The following is a 20585-nucleotide window of genomic DNA, read 5'->3' on the forward strand; positions in this document are numbered from 1 at the left end:
ATTTTTTAAGAATTTCCCAATTATCGAACAATTGCCCTAATGTTGATAAATTTCCAATTGTGCACTAATTTTTAAGTTACTAATTTCCCAATTATTCAATCATTCTCTAATTATTAACAAATTTTCAGTCACTACACAGCCCTCCAATTGTTGCTCGAATTCTGCTATTTCTCGGAAACTCTTCACCTCAATGTCTTTATCCAAACTGCACGATCTTGTTAGAGAACGAACGTTTTCTCACAACGTGAGAAATTCTCGAATTTTCCTACTTCTTGCACCGACACACACGAATTTATGAAAATTTCCCACCTCAATGGGCAAACTTGTAGCTTCGAGAAAAACGAAAGCCTCCCAATGGAAGACGAGACTTTTACGAATTTTTCTCGAAGAAATTCTTTCAAAAGAAAAACAAAGAAAAAGAAGAAAAATATTCACGATGCACAAGTGTGTCGAGCGTCCACGTCACCGTACTTCAGCCGTCGCAACAATTCTATTAACATCGTCTCAGGTGCCCGAGCTTCGATCGAGCCTTCGAGGATCAAAGTTTTGAAAGTTGTGCATCAGATCGACGTCGTCGAGAATAATAGGTTCGAGGGAGAACAGCCTCCAGAAAAAATCGAGTTCCTCTATAAGAAGAAAGGAAACGCCATTGAGAATACAACACATACAGATATATTTCAACTCTTATTTTTTTTTTTTTTTTTTTGCAAATTCTATTCACCAGAGCTGCAACTTTTTGTTCGACGATTTGCGCCATGGCGAATTCAGAAGTGTTTATTAACACATTCGCTGCTATTTATTAACCCTTTTACGATCCGAATGTTTCATGGACTGTGTAAAAATGAATTGAGAAATATTCTTCGATTGTTGTTGGTAAGAATATATTTTTTCCTGATTTTCGATAATTGGGAAAAGATGCGAAAATTGAGAATTTTATGAAATATAATTATTAAATGAAAAGAACATTAGTATCGAAATTGATAACAAAAATGAGTACAATTGCATTAATTAAACAAAAATGATTTTAGTATAAAATTTTCAAGAATTAAAATCAATATCCTGTTCGCTATCTTGTATTTTTGTAATTATAATATAATAGTCTTCTAAAATCGAAGATATCTGAATTGACGCACCGTATGCGTCAATAGCAACGAATGTGTTAAGCCCCATTCACGCCTGAAAAAAATAATTTTAACCATAAATCGGTTAAATTATGTTATCCTATCCCAAACGCAACAAAATTCAATCTGACTCACATTCAATAGATATGTCATAACTTCATTTTCAACATTTTACATTTTTCAAGTGTGAAAGGGACTTAAGGCGCTTCTTCGTTGAAAATTCTTGGTTATCGAGGCAGCTGCGCATGAAATCGTCAAAGATCATCGTTATCTAATAATTCATGCTCCGTCGAAACGAATTACAGTGATCTTCAGAGAAACAAACTGATCCGTGAAAAGAAGATTGGAAAAATGGCGGGTGAGATCAGTTTGTCCCTGAGAAATATCTCTAAGAAACATGGCTGCTTGTTCGAACGACCCGCCATTGGAATGTCTCATTTGCAGTGAAACCGAGTCTTAGGATGAATTGTTTCGATCAATTTGGGTTCGATGCACTCACGTTCCGTTTCACTTCAAATGGCTCGCTCTTTCGTTATTGTCCTACTCACGTCGATGAATCGAGCAGAATTTTCTGTCTAATCAAAACAATTTTTGAAACCAAAGGAAGTAATATTTCTCCTTTTTCAATTTACGAGTATCAATTTTGTATAAATTTTTCATTCAGCGAATTCGTATTCCAATGAGAAAGATGGAAATGAACAGCGTGACAAGAACGTATCCCCACCTTGAGCCGCTGGGAATGGCGCTAAATTTAAATCTGTTAGGGGTACAAAATCGTAGAGATACGAAATATAAATTTCCTCGTCATATAGGTCAGATATATCGCGGTTCCGCTCTTTGCTCGAGCTTTTGACGATGTCTGACCCTTTCTTACAATTTCCCCGTCGAACCCAAGAAAAATACTGCAACGTCTGCTCGTAATCGGACTCGGATTAGCTCGATGGCACCTCCGCGTAATCAGGCTACAACCATCATACATATTTATATATGTATACAGGGCGAATCGCGTGACTAATCGCTCCTACAGTCGTCGGTGAATCGATCATCAAGCTTCTGATCGAATATCTAAGAAGAAACGAGGGAAAATGTTGGATCTTTTAGTGTAGGAGGTGTGGGGTCTATAATACGTGGGAAGGATAGCAGCGTCTCTTACGGTAAGAAGTGGAACTATCCTTAACACAGTGGGGGTCAAATCTTCTTTCTACTTTGTTCTGGGATAAAAAGTACCATTAAAAGTGATTCGTTACTAATAAACAATTTATGAATCAGAAACGAAACATTAAAATATACAAAATATTGTTGAAACTATTAAATATCATAAAGCTATAATTCTCAAGTAATTAGATTCCCAAATTGAGCTAATGGCAAAAGATAGGTTAGAAACTAAAACATAGATATTGAAATTATTGTGAAGGGCAACTTTGCACGTTGAAAATTTCAAGTTTGGGTGATCCTCAAATATCGAAATTCCCAAATTTGATTAATGACAGAAAGATGAGTGAAGAGCTTAAAAGGAAGGAATTCAAAGTTATTATCCAGTACGATATTCAAAATTAAACAAATCTACGAAAATTAATTTCCAATAGTTTTAATTGTCAAATTGTTGTAATAACAAAGGATAAATTAGAGACAAGACCAAAGCGACTGATCCAAATTATCCCAAAGAACAGTATGCCCAAATCGGTGCAATGATAAAAGATAGGTTAGGTCTCAACGACTCGGCGTTTATCTAATTCGAAATTTGCCAAATTTCTGCTTCGGATTCTCAACGATCGTTTTATCAACACGGGACGCAATCTTCGTCAAATGGAGTAGCACGGTTCGCCCTGTGCATATACATTATTTATGTGCACATATATAAATATATCGATCGAGAAAGGAGGAAAGAAAAAGAGCAGAACGAAGAACGGCCGGAAACATAGGTCAAAGGAACGATGAACAAAGTGAACTAGAGCCAGCGTTTATCACTCGACCTTCCTCCTCCTCTCTTTCTCTCTCTCTCACTTGCTCTTTTCCCGCATAGCTACACACTCGCACGCATAGCTACACACTCGCCATACACACAAGACCACGTGCACAAACGTTCACACATACATATACAGACATACACTCGTTTTTCTTCTAATATTTCTTCATCTTTTCCCTTCTTCATCTTCATCTTCATCTTCATCTTCATCTTCATCTCCTTCTTCTTGTTTTTCTTCTTACTCATTCCTATCCTTCTTATTATGCTTGCAAAGCAATTAGATGGGCGTCCATGTTCTTAGCAATTACAATTGTCGTCCGTTGGATTGGTCGGCTGATCGGTGAGTCGTTGACCCTTCGCCTGACCCATTCCACCCGCCAGCAAGGTCGGATCGTTGTCCAAGGACTCGCTCATCTTGTCGCATATTATGTCCACCAGCTGCTCGAATACCGTCTGTAAAATGGAATTTGCTTGGGTTTAATTGCCTTAATATTTGAGGAACATAGGAGGGAAAAAGATTCCGAGTAATTGAGCTGCACTAATTGACGTGATCGTGTGATTAATGATCCACTAGCGGAGATTGGTTCACACCCTCTTTTCAAACAAGGACACATTTGTAGGTCTAACTTCTCGTAGAGTCGCATAGTTAATCTGGATACAGTCTAATTTTACGTCCTAATATCAATTTTCCTTACGTTGTTTCTAAAAGAGCCTAACCTAACCTGATCTAACCTAACCTAATATTGGCTTACTCTGAACCTCACGTACACAGACTTGGCCTGTTCGAATCTCAATTTTGTTTAACACTTGTACCGTCAGTCAGTTGGTCGTCGTCAGGTTTACACGACTTTTCAATGATTCAGTGAAAGTGAATGGTCAGAAGAAGGTTATAATCCCAATTTCTGTAACTCTATGGATGTAACAATCGACAAGTAAATAAACAAATTCGTATAACGCATGGACGTACAAAATAGATTAGGATAACAAGATAAAAATTCAATCATGACGATGGATTCGAGGGAATTTTCTCAAGAGGTGAAAAGTAGGTTACAGCAATCAGCGAGTGACAGTAAGATCTACGTCGAAATATGCGGCCATCGAAGTGTTAAGTTACTTCTAAAAAATTTAATGTAGCCTCTGTGTAGTGTAATGTAGATATTGACTTGATCTAAGTCTAAAATAGATATATAGCTCGTCTTCTTCTACTTTTGCTATAGAAATAATTCGTGGTCAATCGACAATTGAAAACAGCTCAACAATGTCTCTACTCTGTGGCCCTAACTCTTCTCGCAGACTTTACACGTTTACTCAAACAGTAGACATCTGATAAGTTTCATATTTTGGCTCAATATTCCTTATAGGATCACTCATATTTACAATATAACATGCGATTTTCTGGATACTTCAATTTGCTCAATATCTATAAACTTTCAAAATCGGTTCCTTCATACGTATTGAATGTTTGACGTTGTTTGATATTGTCTCATGTCGCCTGACATTTTCTAACGTCCTTTTCTCACATTGTTTAATGTTACTCGACCTCGTATAATATCTTTTATCGTTGTTTGACATTGTTTGACGTTGTTTGACGTTGTTTGACGTTGTTTGAACAGCACTTTCAGTAACGAAAACACTAGAAATCATCGTTAATCCTCTACAAATTGCTTGCCTTGCTATCGCTTTATGGTACCAAGGTGTTTTCCAATAGAAAAGCTGAAATCTCATGTACGTCACGCGGTCTAAAGGTGGACGCGGATAACCGTGGGCAGAAAAATCGATCGAATGGACGTCGATATGCCAGTGCCAATAGGTTTGACCCGTCGTGTTGGGATGATTAATGGGTGTAGATGAGCGGTAATTGAGGATGCCTGGTCGAAGGTAATGGCATACTGTTTACACACACCATCGCGGATGGAAATAAATGTAGAAACGTGACGCGATAACCTTCTCAACCGCGTGATAGTTATGTATTGGGTAGGATAATGGGCTGGTTAAACAGTCGAAGAAAAATGAAAATTGACGTGGTGTTTAACTATTGGTAGTTATACTTTGTACAACTTCCACGAAGAAAGTATAATAGATCTCTGGAACCAATTTTAAAGAAGCTAATTTTTTGAGCTTAACCCAAATCCTAATGCAATTTTGGCTTCTATTAAAATTTGGCTTTAGCTCATAAACTAATAAAAAACATTCCTGATTCTTGTGCCTCCAAATGGTAATCAATTTGAAGCCGTGTTCTAATGAAACGAGCAATGGTCATTTTGAATTCTATTAAAATTTTGCTTTAGCTCATAAACGAATAAAAAGCATTCCTGATTCTTGTGTATCCAAGTGATAACGAAGCTAAAGCTGAGTTCTAATGAATCAAGGTTCGCTGAATAAAGAGTCGTCTAAGATTCTGATGTCTCCAAAGGGCAATTAAGCTAAAGCCAAGTTTCATTAGGATAAAAAATTGATCTATTGGAACTTGGCTTTAGTTTGACACTAACCTTACCAGGCCAAATGAACGGTTTCAAAATTTAATTAAAAATCCTACGCTCCTTGTTATTTCATTCGTTCGTCTAACTTTATGTAAATTTGTATATTGACAAAAACTGAGAAATTCGTTAGTCAGACAATGTTTTTTATTAATTTATATGCCAATATGAAATTCTAACTTAGTCTTTGCTAATATTATGATATTATAATCTTAAAAGTATTTTCATCAAAATATTTATTAAAATATGAATTTTTATAAGAATCCACAATGTGATTATAAATTAATTATAAACAAATGAAGATGGTCCAGATTCTGTACTCACCTTGATGTTGATGTTTTCTTTAGCCGATGTCTCAAAAAATTGGACGCCTAATTGGTCCGCCAATTGCTTGCCCCTTTCAGTAGTTATCACCCTTTCGTCTTCCATGTCGCACTTGTTGCCAACCAGGATAACCTGAGCGTTGTCACACGAATAAGTTTTGATCTGTGTGACCCAGTCCTGCACCGAATTGAACGACTCCTCGTTTGTGATGTCGTACATTAGGATGAAGCCCATCGCGCCTCTGTAGTAGGCCGTCGTTATCGTCCTGTATCTTTCCTGACCCGCGGTATCCTGCAATAAAACAGATCCACGGATTAAAATTAGCCTTTTGTGACTTTCAAGGTTATTAAATAGTAACTAAAAATATGCCGATTGATGGGACTAATAAGTCTTTTTGCGTGAATTAGAAAATCCATTGAAACAAATAAATAAATAAAATCAATTCAATTATAATTAATTAAAATGAATAGTAATATTTTTTAAAGTACAATAATTCTGACAGGAATAATAAAATTATGAGAAGCTTTTCTGTGAATTTTAAAATTCAGTGATAATTAATCGATGAGTTTTCTCCGAGCATTTTAATATACAGGGTGGTTGGTAACTGGTGGTACAAGCGGAAAGGGGGTGATTCTACGCGAAAAAAGAAGTCGAAAATATAGAATAAAAATTTTTCGTTCGAGGCTTTGTTTTCGAGAAAATCGACTTTGAATTTTGGCTCGGTACGCGTGCGGTACGTTATAACGGATCTCACTGTAGATCGTTGTCTCGATTCGACTTCTTTTTTCGCGTAGAATCACCCCCTTTCCGCTTGTACCATCAGTTACCAACCACCCTGTATTTAATTTGAGAAATAAATAAAATAAATTCCCTTAATATTCAAGGAAATGAACGGTATTATTCTCTGCAATAATTAACATGGATAATAGAAGCAACAAATTTCCAGAATTTTCAAAAGTTAAAAAACAATTATCAGTGTACTGAAATAATTGGCACACCATTTGTGAAATTGGTAAATTTCTCTCTAAAAGAAAATTAAAAGAAGTTATTAAAAGAACAATAGTAATATCTTGAACCATCTTATTGATGAAAAATATTGTTTAAATGATTATTGTTTGAAAACGATGAAATAAATTACGATTACTACGAGTGTCTTGAACAGGGAAGCGATAACGTTCGATTCGGTTGATAAATGAAGCCACGTGCGATACGCTGTGCTTGTGGATGAACGTTACAATTTATTGACAAAATATTTTCAACGTATTCTTTCTGCTTCTCTTTTTAATTCCTTGTTTTCAATTTATTCCAGTTATTTTCTTTTTCCTATCTGTCGATCGAATTTACATTTGCCCTTCGGCTTTATTTCACGTGTATAACTGTAAATCGATCTATCGCTCAAAAATATACTTCTTTCTCTACCAGTATTTCTGTCCTTTGAAGCTTTTTAATATTTCAAAACAAATCGAAGAAAGAACATGCCGCCTATAGCTGTTCTCTATTAATTTCTCTTTGTAAATTCGATCGACAGATAGGAAAAAAAAACAACTGGAATAAATTGAAAACAACGAATTATAAAGAGAAGCAGAAAGAGTACGTTGAAAATATTTTGCAATAAATGAAAAATATGGACAATTAGTTGGGAACACCGAGCCAGAGGAAACAGTGAAATATTTGTGTTCCAATAAATTGAAACATATGGAAAAAGCAATATTATACCGAATATTCATATCGTACATTATTTATGTAATCTATTATTATTATTATTATTGCGTTATTATTACTTTTGTTCGTATTATTGGTCGGCAACTAAGTGGGTGCGGATTTTGTCATTAGGTGGTATTGACAAAATCCGCAATCACTTAGTTGCCAACCTAAAAGATGTACGTCATCGGACTGAAACAAAATTCGAGTGAATTTTCAGTTCTTTGATCTCCCACATTTCAGAAACGAATTGTCAGCTTGAAAATTCGTTGTGATTCGTGTCTTGTGATAAGACACGATTCCTGTTATCAGAAAATTCAATTACAAAATCGTGGGACCGGAAATGGCTGGAAGAAGCCGCCATTTTTGTTCACCTGAAATTTGTTTATTGGAAAAAGTACGTCTTCTTGCTGAGAAACTTTCATCTAACTCGTATAAAGTTCTTGCCATTGTGTACTGACCTTTATGAAATATCAGTTATTCTACGATGTACGTGATAATACGTTCAAGTCACGGTCCAACTTTCGGTGCTTTCAGTTTAAGGTTAAGTGTTACTAGGGTTAGGTTGGGGTTAGGTTGTTAGGGTTATCGTCTTAAAGTTTTATGTTTCGCGAGTTTTGACACACACACACACTCAACAGAGGCTTCACACATGTATCGTATCTCCTCGAAGCAATCTAATCCTACGTAATCTGTACCAGGTATCATCTAGCAAACAAATTATGACGAAGTTTGGCATAATTTAATAGATACCGTTTAAATGAATATTCGTGGGTCGTCAGACCAATTCACCTGATGACGTTGAAGATACTACACTTGGAGTCGTGAATGAAAATAAAGAAAAAAAAAATAGCAGCTAAAAAATACAAAATGGATAAAATGATATAATTAAGATACATAAATAAATATAACAAGTATCAATCTTCTCATAGACAGGCAGGTTTCAGGCATTTTACACTTTGTCTAAAATGACATTTTTGCAACATGTTGCTCGTTTAAGTTTAACAAATTTGATGGAAATTTTTGTTCAAAAATATAACGTTGAATCAAAGTGAACAAAAGAATTATTAAAATATTATTCAGTTTCGTTGATAAGGTTCTTTCTCTTCAAAAAGTATCGACCCTACTCTGTCACCTAATATATTGTCTATGATAAAACTCGTTTCATCTCTTTCAACATTTTTCAATTTTTAAAATATTCTCGCCATAAATTGTAAGAAGAAAGAAATAACATAACAGAGATAGTGGAAAAGCAAGGGGAAAAACGTACGGGGTAATACTGACCCAGATCTGTAGCTTGACCCTTTTGTCGTGTCTGAAGACCGTTTTCACCTTAAAATCGATGCCCACGGTCGATACGAAGGCCGAGGTGAAGGAATCGTCCGCGTAGCGGAACAAAAAGGACGTTTTGCCGACGGACGAGTTGCCGATGATCAGCAACTTGAACATGTAGTCGAAGTTCTGGTCCGCGGCCTCCTTCTGAAACTTTGGATCCTGGCCGGCCATCTAAAAACAGTTCCACATTACGTAAATAATTTTTATTTCGCCTCTTTTCGTAGTTACGTCTCGCCTAGTTCACATTAGACACAATCTTGTTCATTTGCTGCAACAACTCGAAGTTCATCGTTCTCGAGTTATTGGCATTTCATTTAATTAACAAGCTATTGGTAGAGAAAACAGTGTTCTGTTAAGTGCGTTGAGCGAAGTTGGGAAATTGGTCGCGCGAGGGCAACAGCGTCGCTGTTGCATCATCACGAAACTGTAAGAACATTTCAACTCGTAACCTTTTTTAGGTTATGTCACTGTTGCAGCAAATGAACGATTCGTAATCTCACGCTGCATAACCACAATCTCATTCAGCCGTAACATAGACTCGTATTGTCATATTTGGTCGATAGGTTTGTGAGTATACAACTAAAATTTACAGACAAATGGAATGCACTTCGAGGCTTAACTCGATGAATTGTTCGTGGTATCATACATTATCGAGCATATGCGATTGTTATCCAACAAGATCTATCGGGTGTCTTTTTTTGAGTCTACATTTGATGTACGTGCAGTAGCGTGCACCAGTGTGCAGCAGCCTGTTACCGTTTTGCTAATGTGATTGTCCATTCGACTCGTATGTTTTCAGCCACGTTTTTGTACTTCGCTAATGACAGCGTCAATTTATGTTAAATATGACAACGTAATTTACATACGCTCCTTTCGTATCATAATCTTATGTGCAATATTTGCATGTATTACGTCCATATGCAAATTAATATTTCGATAATATCTTGCGATTATTTTTCTCAAACTTCGCTTGACTTTTGGGACACTCTGTATGTTCATTCGTATCGTATAACTTATTACGTCGCTATTTAAAAATTTATTAGAAAAATTGCCTGTGAATATGTTGTATCGTATGTTACGCCAACTATGTTGCAAACAGATCGAAAACAAAATATGACGAAACTTTGTTAGTACACTTAGCGTTATTTATAAACGCGTGGCATATGTTTATCGAGTTTGGAAGAAATTTAACACGCAAATATGCTCAGATACTATATGTATTTTAAAAGTTTATTATTATAACAGGTAATGGTACAATTTGTTGCAATTTCTGCTACTTGTGTTATACCTGTGACTACGTTCAAATGTATTTTTGCAACATTTCCAAGCAAACAATTTGTCGCGAAATTCATAAGAAAAAGAAGCATGTATCAAGACACAACCTGACTCTGGTTTTAATAATTTTAATAATTTCCAACAACAAACAGCAAAGGCAACAATTTTTCATCGAGCAATTTTCCAGATAATATCAAATACCAAATAATAGATGCAAAATAACAGATTCTTATTTTAACATTTTTCGATATATTTTGTATAACACGTGGTATACTCAGGAAACAATTTTCTAATAAATTTGCAACATTGTCTCGAAGTTCCTACCCTCCTAAAGGCCCACATTTCTAGAAAAAACCGACAAGAAGAGGCTAATTCAATTTTCTAGCGTATCTCTGTTAGCATTCTGCGACTCTGTCTAACGCTTTCACCGGCTGTTCACTGTCGATTAAGCCACTATGAATTTTCCACGACGCGTTCGCCACCTTCGATCGAGCAACACTGCAACATAGCAATTAGCGTTATCGCGACGAAACAAACGCATGTCGGTACCGGAAGTTTGCTGTGCGGGGTAATATCGACGATGGACATCAGTCGAGTCATCCTCGTCCTCAGTTCCAACACCGAGTCCTTGACAGGTGGCCTGCTATTTTTCGTCGATTTCTCTGTTTGACTCTTCGACCCTTCGTCTGCCATTTTCCAGCAACCAATTTTTCCAGAATTTAATTTTTCCCGGTAGTACGTTCGATAGCCTGGATCCGATTACTTTGAAATTCCAAAATTATGGAAAACGTGGAAATTTTGTCCAATTTCCCTTGACAGAAAATATACGAACTGCCACTTTTTTCGATAATGTTCGATAATTTTTCTCAGAATAACGAGAAAACACAGGTGCAACTATTTTTCATAATTTTGCCAACCTCTGATTCGAAAATAAATGGCAAATATTCTGTCGGAATTAAAACGAGCCACACAATGGCACCTGGACACAATTTTTTACCAAATCGACAACCCGTGAATATTTTTAAGACGATTCCACTAAACGAAAACTTCCTACGGACTTGGAAGCGTTACACTGTTTTTCGTCATTTTTATTCGACACTTTCTACGACGATCTGGCACAAAGGCACAATAGGCGTGACAAGAGCAACGAGGTTCCAATTAGTTGGGAAATGGCTAACTGATAGACGAATGGCCAACGTGGCTATGTTTGTCGTTTCTTTCGTTTTTGCCCGTTTCTTGTCATTGTTCTTTCCACGATATCGCGGTTTCCTGATACGTGTGAACACGCCCACGCAGGGCTGGAAGAAGAATGTCACACGTGCGGTGCCATTGTCTGCTTCGTCTATTGCGTTTGCCTATCAATTAATGTCAATTGTAAATTATTCTTTGCTCGATGCTATCAACGTTATAACGTCTCTACAATTGCAGAATGCAAATGTCTGATGTACAGGATGATTTACAAAATTGCATCGGCCTAGCATCGTTTGACGCAGGCATCTCCACTTCGATCTACGTCCAACGCGTTCACATTCTAATCTACCTAGTTTTTGCTATATCGTTATTTATCGTCGTTATCTTGTCACTTGCGAGTTATTTTTCCAAACGTTGTTTCGCAATCTTATTGACGCGATTGAAAGACCGCGAAGGGTACAACACGTCTGAATCATCCTGTAGAAATCAAGCTGCTGGTGTGAAACATAGCAAAAATTTGTTCTTACATTTGGAAACAGTTCTTTCTGATTCTATATGCGATTACGTGTTGCACGTGTAAAAAAGAATACAAATATCGTTTAATTACTGAAATAGTTTCAATTGTGAATTATTATTAATAATATGGAACATAGTTTTGTCAATATGTTCGTATGAAATATGTTCCAATTTGTTCGCAAGCAGTGGAGGTCGGTTCTTTTTGTACACCGTGTACATTACTGAATGCAATTGGCGGCACATCTGTAGCCATGACCGACCACATGATCGATAATCCCACAATGGGGACAGTCAAACCCGATAACCTCCAACTACAGGTCCGTACAAAAAGCACGTGGGCTCGGCCGAGCCATCACTCATCGATCACCAAATATTTCAATTATTCGAAGCAGTAAGGGCGACCTGATACGATAGGTCGAAGAAGAAGCTTCATTGTAATTTTAGTCGTACGATTTTCTTGTATCAGTTAACTAACAATAATGTAGGCTTATAATTTATATATAATCATATTATATTGATATTAGTATTAGTTATATACATATTTTTTAATACTAAAAACATATATTATTTTTAATAAATTTATAATATAGTAATATATCATGTTCGATAAATAACATATATTTAATATTAAAAAATGTATATATTTTATAATACATAATAGTATTATATTGTGCTTTATATATATATATTTAGTATTAAAAATATATGCATATCATAATATATAACTTTTATTATAATACATTACATTATGACACATATATGTATGTGTGTATATATTTAATATTATATTTGCATGCGTATGTATATTTAATATATTTAATATTAAATATATATATACGTATAACTAATAGTCGTATAACTATGATTATATTTATATTATTACATTGAATATAACTAATACTCATATAATTGTGAAATATATATATATATATATTATAATATATAATGGTATTATATAGTGTAATGTATTACAATCAGGTTTATAATAGTAGTTAGCTATTAACAGCTAAACAATATATATTTAAAAAATAATATATTCTTTTAATATTAAAAAAGAACATATATATTTTACAATATATAATAGTATTATATTGTATTTCATATATGTATATTTAATATTAGATATATTATTATCAAATATTATATTATTTAATATTATTATATTAAATAAATATATATATATGCATATAACTAATACTCATATAACTATAATTATAGTAATAATATATTCATTGAATATATTATTAAATTATTATTAAATTATTTCATTGAATATAAGTAACACTCACATAATTGCAAAATATATAACGATATTATATTATGTATAATAGTATAACAATCAGATTTATAATAACAGTTAGCTAACTCCTTAAGAATTTATTAGCAACATCAGTAAATTAACAATAACGATAACTTCTCCTAAAAATCAAATGCCAAATACGAATATTCCTCGACCGTGAATTGGATCGAGTTGTTCCGTAGAAGTGGCAGCGAATCGGTGGTTGGCAATCGTCAGTTGCTTCCTAAGTCGATAGGAAGACAACGAGTTCCGCGTCCGTGACTTTTTCCGGGTGCCAGGTGCGGCTATACATATCGTCGACCCACGTGCATTGCATCCAGCAAATGTATCCAAACAAAAGCCCTTAAATATCTGTTTCTACAAGTTCGTGATCCGACTTAATGCTTCCTAGACAGACATTGGCTCTTACTATGCTGCATATATAATAGGAATGACACGTACCATTCCATAATTCCAAATGGTGTCATTGCTATTCGTATGGAATTTCCAGTTCTACGATATGAACTACAAATACCACATAAATCGAGCCTTCCAACTGCCCTGACTCTGCTACAGCAACATCGATAACGTAAAAACTGTCATTTGCTTCCATTGTCACCAACAATGAAGAGAAAGAAAGATCTGCCAACGTTTACGATTCTCTTCTTCCGCAGGAAGAAATCTGCCATTTTAAAAAACAAAAGACCACCGAACCTCCTACGATTCGATCAAAAATTGATCTACCAAAACGATTTGCAAACGCTTATGATCCTGTTCTTCGCTGAAAAGAGACCTTCGGTTAAAAAAAAAAAACGAAAAAATATTTTGGAGTTGTTGGTTGACCAACTTGATCAAATGAATCGATCAAAAAAAAAAAAAAAAAGAAGAAAAAAGAAAAGAACGTAAAGTGATCCAGTTTTGAAAATGCAAGGAACGAACGTCGCAACGAGAAAAGGCGAATTCTTCTGAAAAAGAAAAAGTTCGACCTTCGATCGAGTCAGCGATTACAAGGTCTGAGAGCGAAATGTAGCGCTGAACGAAGGATCAGCTGCGATTTCGTGTGCAGTTATTCCGTAAAATAAATTTAAAAAGAGGAGAGTCTATAAATAAACTGGACGCGGAGGCAGAGAAACAGAGAGACAGACAGAGAGAGAGAGATTTTTACTTCGGGGTGGGAGGCTCTTATCGATTTTCTTGGCCGAGCCACACAGCCATAGCTACCAGATTTCCCTCGGATTTCAAGTCCTATCGTTTCCGCCTCGCTTCATTCTACGATGCTCGTCCAACTAAAAACTACTACCATCCCTTCGATAAAAGAGCATGCAGACGCTCGCCAGACTTCTAGCAAATAACGCAAGAAGAATTGCTCGATAACCAACCTCTTATCTTCCCCTCTAACCATATCGCACTGACGATGAAACTCGAAGAAATCTACTAACGTCATAGTGGAAGCTAGCTATGGATGTGGCACCACTCGAAATCGTCTTTTGTATTTTTTAAATAAATTACAAAAATTAATCAATTGAAAGAATAAAGAAAATAACGGAAGTAAATTAAAAAATTAATATACTGAAAGAACAAATAAAATAAAAGAAGCAAATTAAGCGAAGCAAAAGTTAAGTGAAATGAAGAAACGTGATCTCTTCAATCTATTTCGATCTACTGAAACATTTATTCACAGCTACGTGATCTCTTCAATTTCCCCATTTTTGTAAATGGGATATTATGTGCGTCATAAACGTGCGCGATGACAATCATAAATCAAAGAAAAAAGTAAAATAATTTCTCACGAAAGACCCATTTCTTCGCATCTCTTCGGACCACCGTTAAGCGTCAAACTGAAGAGTCAAAGTTCATGCGCTTGGAGGATTGAAACAAGCGACCCGGGACAGTTTTCAAGGCGTAGGAAATCACGAACATCCGACAACTTTCATAAGATTAACGATACAGACTCGAATATCTTCGTAAGGTCAATTATGACCCATTGATTTTGGGTCTATCTCGTCACACGACTCAGGACTCTCTCGAGATTCTCACGCGAGGCTACCTCGGACGTCACGTTCTCTGTTCGCATTCCGCAGGCAGCCGCTTCCACAGATTGCACAATTCTGGAATAGCGAAATGATATCGCAATATCTTTTCACGTGCGAAGGACATTGCAATTGGTGTAACAGTTGCAACTCTGCGCATTTAAGAGCCAAGGAAGATTGTTGTTAACGAAATATGGTCAGCTAGTCTGTACAGGATTTTCTTCCCTTTCTTCGTCCCTCAGGTGGACGAAAGATCGACGTGTACCTGGTGTTCTTCTTCTACTTGATCAACCGTTTGAGTCCCAAGGGTGTTTGAAAGAACAGGGTCGAAAAATCGCAAACAACGTGGCAACGCTTGTCTTCGTCGATTGCGAAGAGAACTAAGATAGCGCTCGTCATATTTGTAATTTGTACGAAGTACATCGATCTTATTATACAGGGTGGTTGGTAACTGGTGGTACAAGCGGAAAGGGGGTGATTCTACGCGAAAAAATAAGTCGAAAATATAGAATAAACATTTTTTTTTTTACATTTTTCCATCGAGACAACGATCTACAGTGAGATCCGTTATAACGTACCGCACGCGTACCGACCCAAAGTTCAAAGTTGATTTTCTCGAAAACAAAGCCTCGAACGAAAAATTGTTATTCTATATTTTCGACTTCTTTTTTCGCGTAGAATCACCCCCTTTCCGCTTGTACCACCAGTTACCAACCACCCTGTATATGCACACTATTAGTTTACAAATATTCCAAGTTTTCTTCAATAAAAATTATTGAGAAGATAGGAATGAAATATTGGGTTACCATTACCATCTAATGACAAAATCCGCAATCACTTAGTTGCCAACCCAATGCAAAATACCGTGAGTCGTCCGTAGCGTTCAAATGTAGTGGCACTTTTCCACGCCGAATCTGAACAGCGCGATCGCGCTGCTTGCCACTCAAACAACTAAACACTGACACGAGGAACTTACAATTCCTGGCCATTCGTGACAAGGCGAGTCTCGTCATAGGTGGAATATCACAAAATGCTGAAGATTCAACGAAGAAGACGCAACGTTAGAAACGAACAGCGAGCGTTTTCGGGGACCAAAATGAGAAGATTCCGATCGAAGGTGATAGCGAATGCCGCGAGTCTACACGCGAAAATGTCGCTTACTTTATGGTAAGAAGAAATAAGCTCGAGGATGGACGCGAAGAAGATTGGAGGAGCAAAGTGGCAAGCTTTCGACGCAAGATGATAATGCAGCAAGTTCGACAGACTATTCAGCAATATGGAAACTCTGGAGAAAAATTTCAGCCACCTACGCGTGTTGCTCCAAGTGGGTGGCGAAGAAAGTAGGACAAGGTTCGCGATAATCGTATCGCGACATGTTAACACCGAGGTGGTGCGCACGAATGCATGCAGAGCGACGCGATAACGCGTTGCACGAGCTTTGCTAACGTAATATCGCGAGGAAGAGAAACGAGCGTCGCGTGAATCTATGAAACTAGCTTTCTTCGGCGGCACGATACAGTTTTAACTTGATAGAATCGTGTATAGTTAACGTCAGGTTGAGTTCGGTGACCTGCTGTACCATGACCTTGAAATCTTGCGCAATTCTTGGGCATAAGTAACGCGGAAAAATAATCTACCGATTGAAATTTCTACAAAATAAAATTCGTCTTTTCGTACGCGATCTATTTGCCGAACGATTTCGACGACGCGAAAATTCGTCGTCCGATCGATAAGCCAGTGCGTGCCGATCTAAATAGAAAAATAACGAAAAAATAAGTCGAAAATATAGAATGAAGTTTGTTCGTAAGACGCACCATTTTCGATTAAATCGCATTTGAAAATATGTCGGCTATGTGCCAACTTGCATTTTTAGGTTAGGGATATTTTAAGGTTAGGGAAGATATTCTGCGATCGGTTGACGGATACGAAGTAAGATGGGAGAAATTATTCGCGATCTATCGTTAAACAGACCTGAAAGAGGGCGGAAGAGATTGTTCGTGAAGGAACCGATGAATAAAAAATTCATTGGGAAGTTGAAGTACCAAGAAATCAGTTCACAGTATCGATGAATCGGTGAAGCGAGTTTCAATGGTGAAATCTTTCAAGCACTCGGCCCCTTTCCGCAGTTAATGCTCTTCAGCGACTGACACACGGGTCTTTGTGCTCCAAGAGCCTCTCAACCCTTGACTAGATTCAATTCCTCCGACTGAAGATACTAAAACATTCAAATGCAACGACTTGTGTACTATTTTGTTAGCCTCTTTCCTGTGCGAAAAATCTCCTAACGTTTCTTTATCGGTTGAGCAGATCGTCCAGTGGTTTCGTCGAAAAATAGTTTATTCAAAGAATCGGAGATCCGAGAAGATGATGGGCGGAGCTTGGAAGAATCTTCTGCCTCTTGAGAAATATTTCGCGATAAAAATTAGGCTAGGCAGAAGAGTTGCTTCGAACTTAATTTACAGATGAAACTGTGCTCAAAGGGTTTGCAACCAGTGGAATAAATTTGAGAAGCTAAGATGGAAGATTCCTGGAACGAAATTTGAAAATACAGTAGTCGCGAAGGCAACGAAATTTTGTAAATAAACGATGTTGAAACAGCGACAAATGAACTTAATTTACAGATTTTCCATGCAATTTTTTTTAAATAGCAACGAAAAATTAGAAGCTCGAGCTTTCGAGTAACTAAATTCTGAGGTCTGAAAAATCGGATCGATTAAACTCGCCTCAAATCTAACCAAAGACACAGACCATCCAAGAAAAGAAATCAATTACAAACACGATATCCATACGGTTTCAAACAGACGGAATATGCCTTTGAATTTTTCCAATTTCCTAACCCTGTCCCTCTACGGATCACAATCAGAGTCCTGCATTTAATCGTAAGAGATTCAACCGGCGAGTCAGGTTATGAAATATGTCTTAAAATGGCGGAAATATTAGGAGAACGAATAGATCGAGCACTATTACATAGCGCCGTGGAATGATGGCAACGGTGGTGGCGAGTGGCTAGCAACAGAGCAAATATTTTTGGAAGATCGATTCCCAACCCCTGGCCACCCACGCCGCCCGTTACACAGTTTCGATTTCAGCGGCTGGCAGAATGAACGTAGTCGGAAGATGGAGCCTCCGTATACGTACTCGTGACGCTCGAATCTGGATCCCGAAAACGCGTGCGGATCGATACGTTGGATTCTTCGATATCGGCGATGCCCGGCCGATAACGTTGCCAACTCGGTCGCCTGTCTACCCCTGATCGTTAATAATTCCTGGTTATGTTGCATGCGATGGCATGGCATAGCTGCTTTTTAATGTCGACGTGATCACACAGCTGACATGTCTGTCGTCCCTTTGAAGGCTAAAGAGAGGGAGGTAACAGGAGAGCAAGAGAGAGGGAAGAAGGTCACACAGATTGGATCGTCACTGATGATTAGTGGAACTTGCCATAGAACCAACCATCGTATTTAGCAACCTTCCAACTAGGTCCATAATCTCAACATCGCAGGAGCAACGGATAGCTCCTGAGATGAGCCTCAGACCAGGGCCAGCAAAATTGGAGGAGTTTCTGGATTTAACAATTTAAGTTAACCGAGAAAAGAAGCGAGGCAGAGACGACGAGAAAGCAGGAATAGGCTGTCAGCGAGGATCATGCAAGCGCAGAGCGCGTGAAAAGTCGACTCGACGACCACAGTTTCTAGCGTGAGAGAGGAAACCGCGAGAGTGGGAGAGAGACAGAGGGAGACAGAGAGAAATCAATAAACGGTCTATCGACGAACTGTGGCTGGTCGGGCAGAAATGTATCGAGCTTAAAGTCTAGTTAGCGAGATTCTTCTCGAGGACATGGACACTGACGATTCTCTGTCGTTTCCCGTCCAACGAGTCGTTTCTCCGATCATGTACCTCCTGAAAATGTTGATCCTGTCACTGTTGATCGCTGAATAGTAGGGTTGCACGCCACGCGTTCCACTCGAATCCTGCACCTCGCTTCGATGATGAAATGACTCCGAAACGCGAGTCCGGAGGTTCCCGACACACGACTTAACACACGGTAGCACAACGGGGGGTTGTTTCGCGACGATTTTAAAGAGACTGGACTGGCCTCGGTAAAGCCTCGCGCCACTGTAGCCCGCTATAGTTAAAATATCGACCATTTCGTGGACCCCCGCCCGTCCTCGGACCAATCCCGAGAAAGGCCGCGCCTGCGCCACAGGCAACCCGACTGACATCTCGAAACCGGAGACAGAACCCCGTTTCACGGGGGAGGGACACTTGTTGATTTCCTGGTTCGTCGGCGCCTACGACAATGCGCATGAATCTCACTAATTCTTTTGTAGATGTTTCCTTTATCGATCGTAAGTAACTTACCTACTGTAACTTGCCTATTCCATTTCTGCGAACTCTTTCTATCGGTTCCTGTAATACGGACAACGAATTGCTCGTCGACAGGCGCTGTGAGATAATTTCAGCAATTTGCAAGTGTGCCAGTATTATTGCAGAGAAATTAGCAACATAGCAACCACGATTGTTTGTTTGATAGAAATTTGACTTACTTCTCTCGTTGATTATTCGTGTAAATTCTGATGAATGTTATTTTCTTCGTTATTTGCAAAATCGTTTTGAACATGTCTCACAAATCCTGGAACTCGGGTAGCAGTCAGGCGAAAGAGAAAATCGTGTTGGAGCCGGAAGTAAGCTGCGAAGATCAAGTAGTAAAACGATCACATTCCGGACGTGAGCTGGACGAAGCGAAGCTCAGGCAAATCTCAACGTAAAATTCATTTGTGTTGTTCGACGAAAACATAAAAAAAAAAAATGGAAAATGTTTGAAAAATGTTTATTCGTAGCTTGAGGAAATGCCGAAGCGTGGATGGGACTTCGAAAAGACCAAAAATTAGCCACGTTCGCAGACTAAAGACTCAGAATTTAAAAGTGCCACAGATCTCCGAGAAAATTGTTGATATCGTCAACATTCTGCAACACGAAAATTTTCTGGATGTGGTCGATCGGTTCTTCAAACCGAAATCCAACAAACAACCACGTACCAAAAAGCCACAATCCAAAAAATCCAAAGTGAGCAAGAATCTTGACTGCAAAACTAAAGTGCTCGTGTCCACTGATAATAACACTGTGTAATTTGTCAAAAATAAATAATTTTAATCTGCGAACTGGGTCGTTTCTTAATTAAGGTCTTAATGACTAAACTCGTAATGACAATTTTGCAAATAACATTTCTTTTCAACAAATAAAATAAAATGAACTTTCACTTCTCCGATTAATAGATCAATAGATTAAAATTGTGATTTAAAGTGAAAATATTTTTGCAATACGTGCCATTTTATTGCACATCTAGCTTGAAATTAGGCATGAACACAA

At 37.6% G+C, this 20585-nt stretch overlaps 2 protein-coding genes across 4 annotated transcripts; one reads left to right on the top strand and one right to left on the bottom strand.

Annotated features, from left to right (window-relative positions):
• Window positions 1–1334: 1334 nt before the first annotated feature.
• On the bottom strand, window positions 1335–19341 carry LOC117214196 (ras-related protein Rab-3). 3 transcript variants are annotated; one of them, XM_033460080.1, is made up of 4 exons: window positions 19113–19341; window positions 8874–9095; window positions 5889–6179; window positions 1335–3540 (listed from the first exon to the last, which is right to left on the bottom strand). In XM_033460080.1, exons 2-4 carry the CDS (start codon window positions 9093–9095, stop codon window positions 3385–3387), a joined length of 669 nt encoding a protein of 222 aa, XP_033315971.1. In that variant the 5' UTR covers window positions 19113–19341; the 3' UTR covers window positions 1335–3384. The 3 variants fall into 3 exon arrangements, with proteins under 3 accessions (XP_033315971.1, XP_033315969.1, XP_033315970.1); XM_033460078.1 differs by lacking the exon at window positions 19113–19341 and adding an exon at window positions 10749–10989; XM_033460079.1 differs by lacking the exon at window positions 19113–19341 and adding an exon at window positions 10524–10714.
• A 451-nt stretch (window positions 19342–19792) lies between these two features.
• Window positions 19793–20517, top strand: LOC117214428. Its single transcript, XM_033460537.1, has 2 exons — window positions 19793–19980; window positions 20057–20517. The coding sequence occupies exons 1-2, from the start codon at window positions 19793–19795 to the stop codon at window positions 20343–20345; spliced, it is 477 nt and encodes a 158-aa protein (XP_033316428.1). The 3' UTR covers window positions 20346–20517.
• The last annotated feature ends 68 nt before the right edge of the window (window positions 20518–20585 follow it).

This window comes from Bombus bifarius, unplaced genomic scaffold, assembly GCF_011952205.1.
Source record: "Bombus bifarius isolate JDL3187 unplaced genomic scaffold, Bbif_JDL3187 scf7180000009200, whole genome shotgun sequence".
Taxonomy (NCBI): Eukaryota; Metazoa; Arthropoda; class Insecta; order Hymenoptera; family Apidae; genus Bombus; species Bombus bifarius.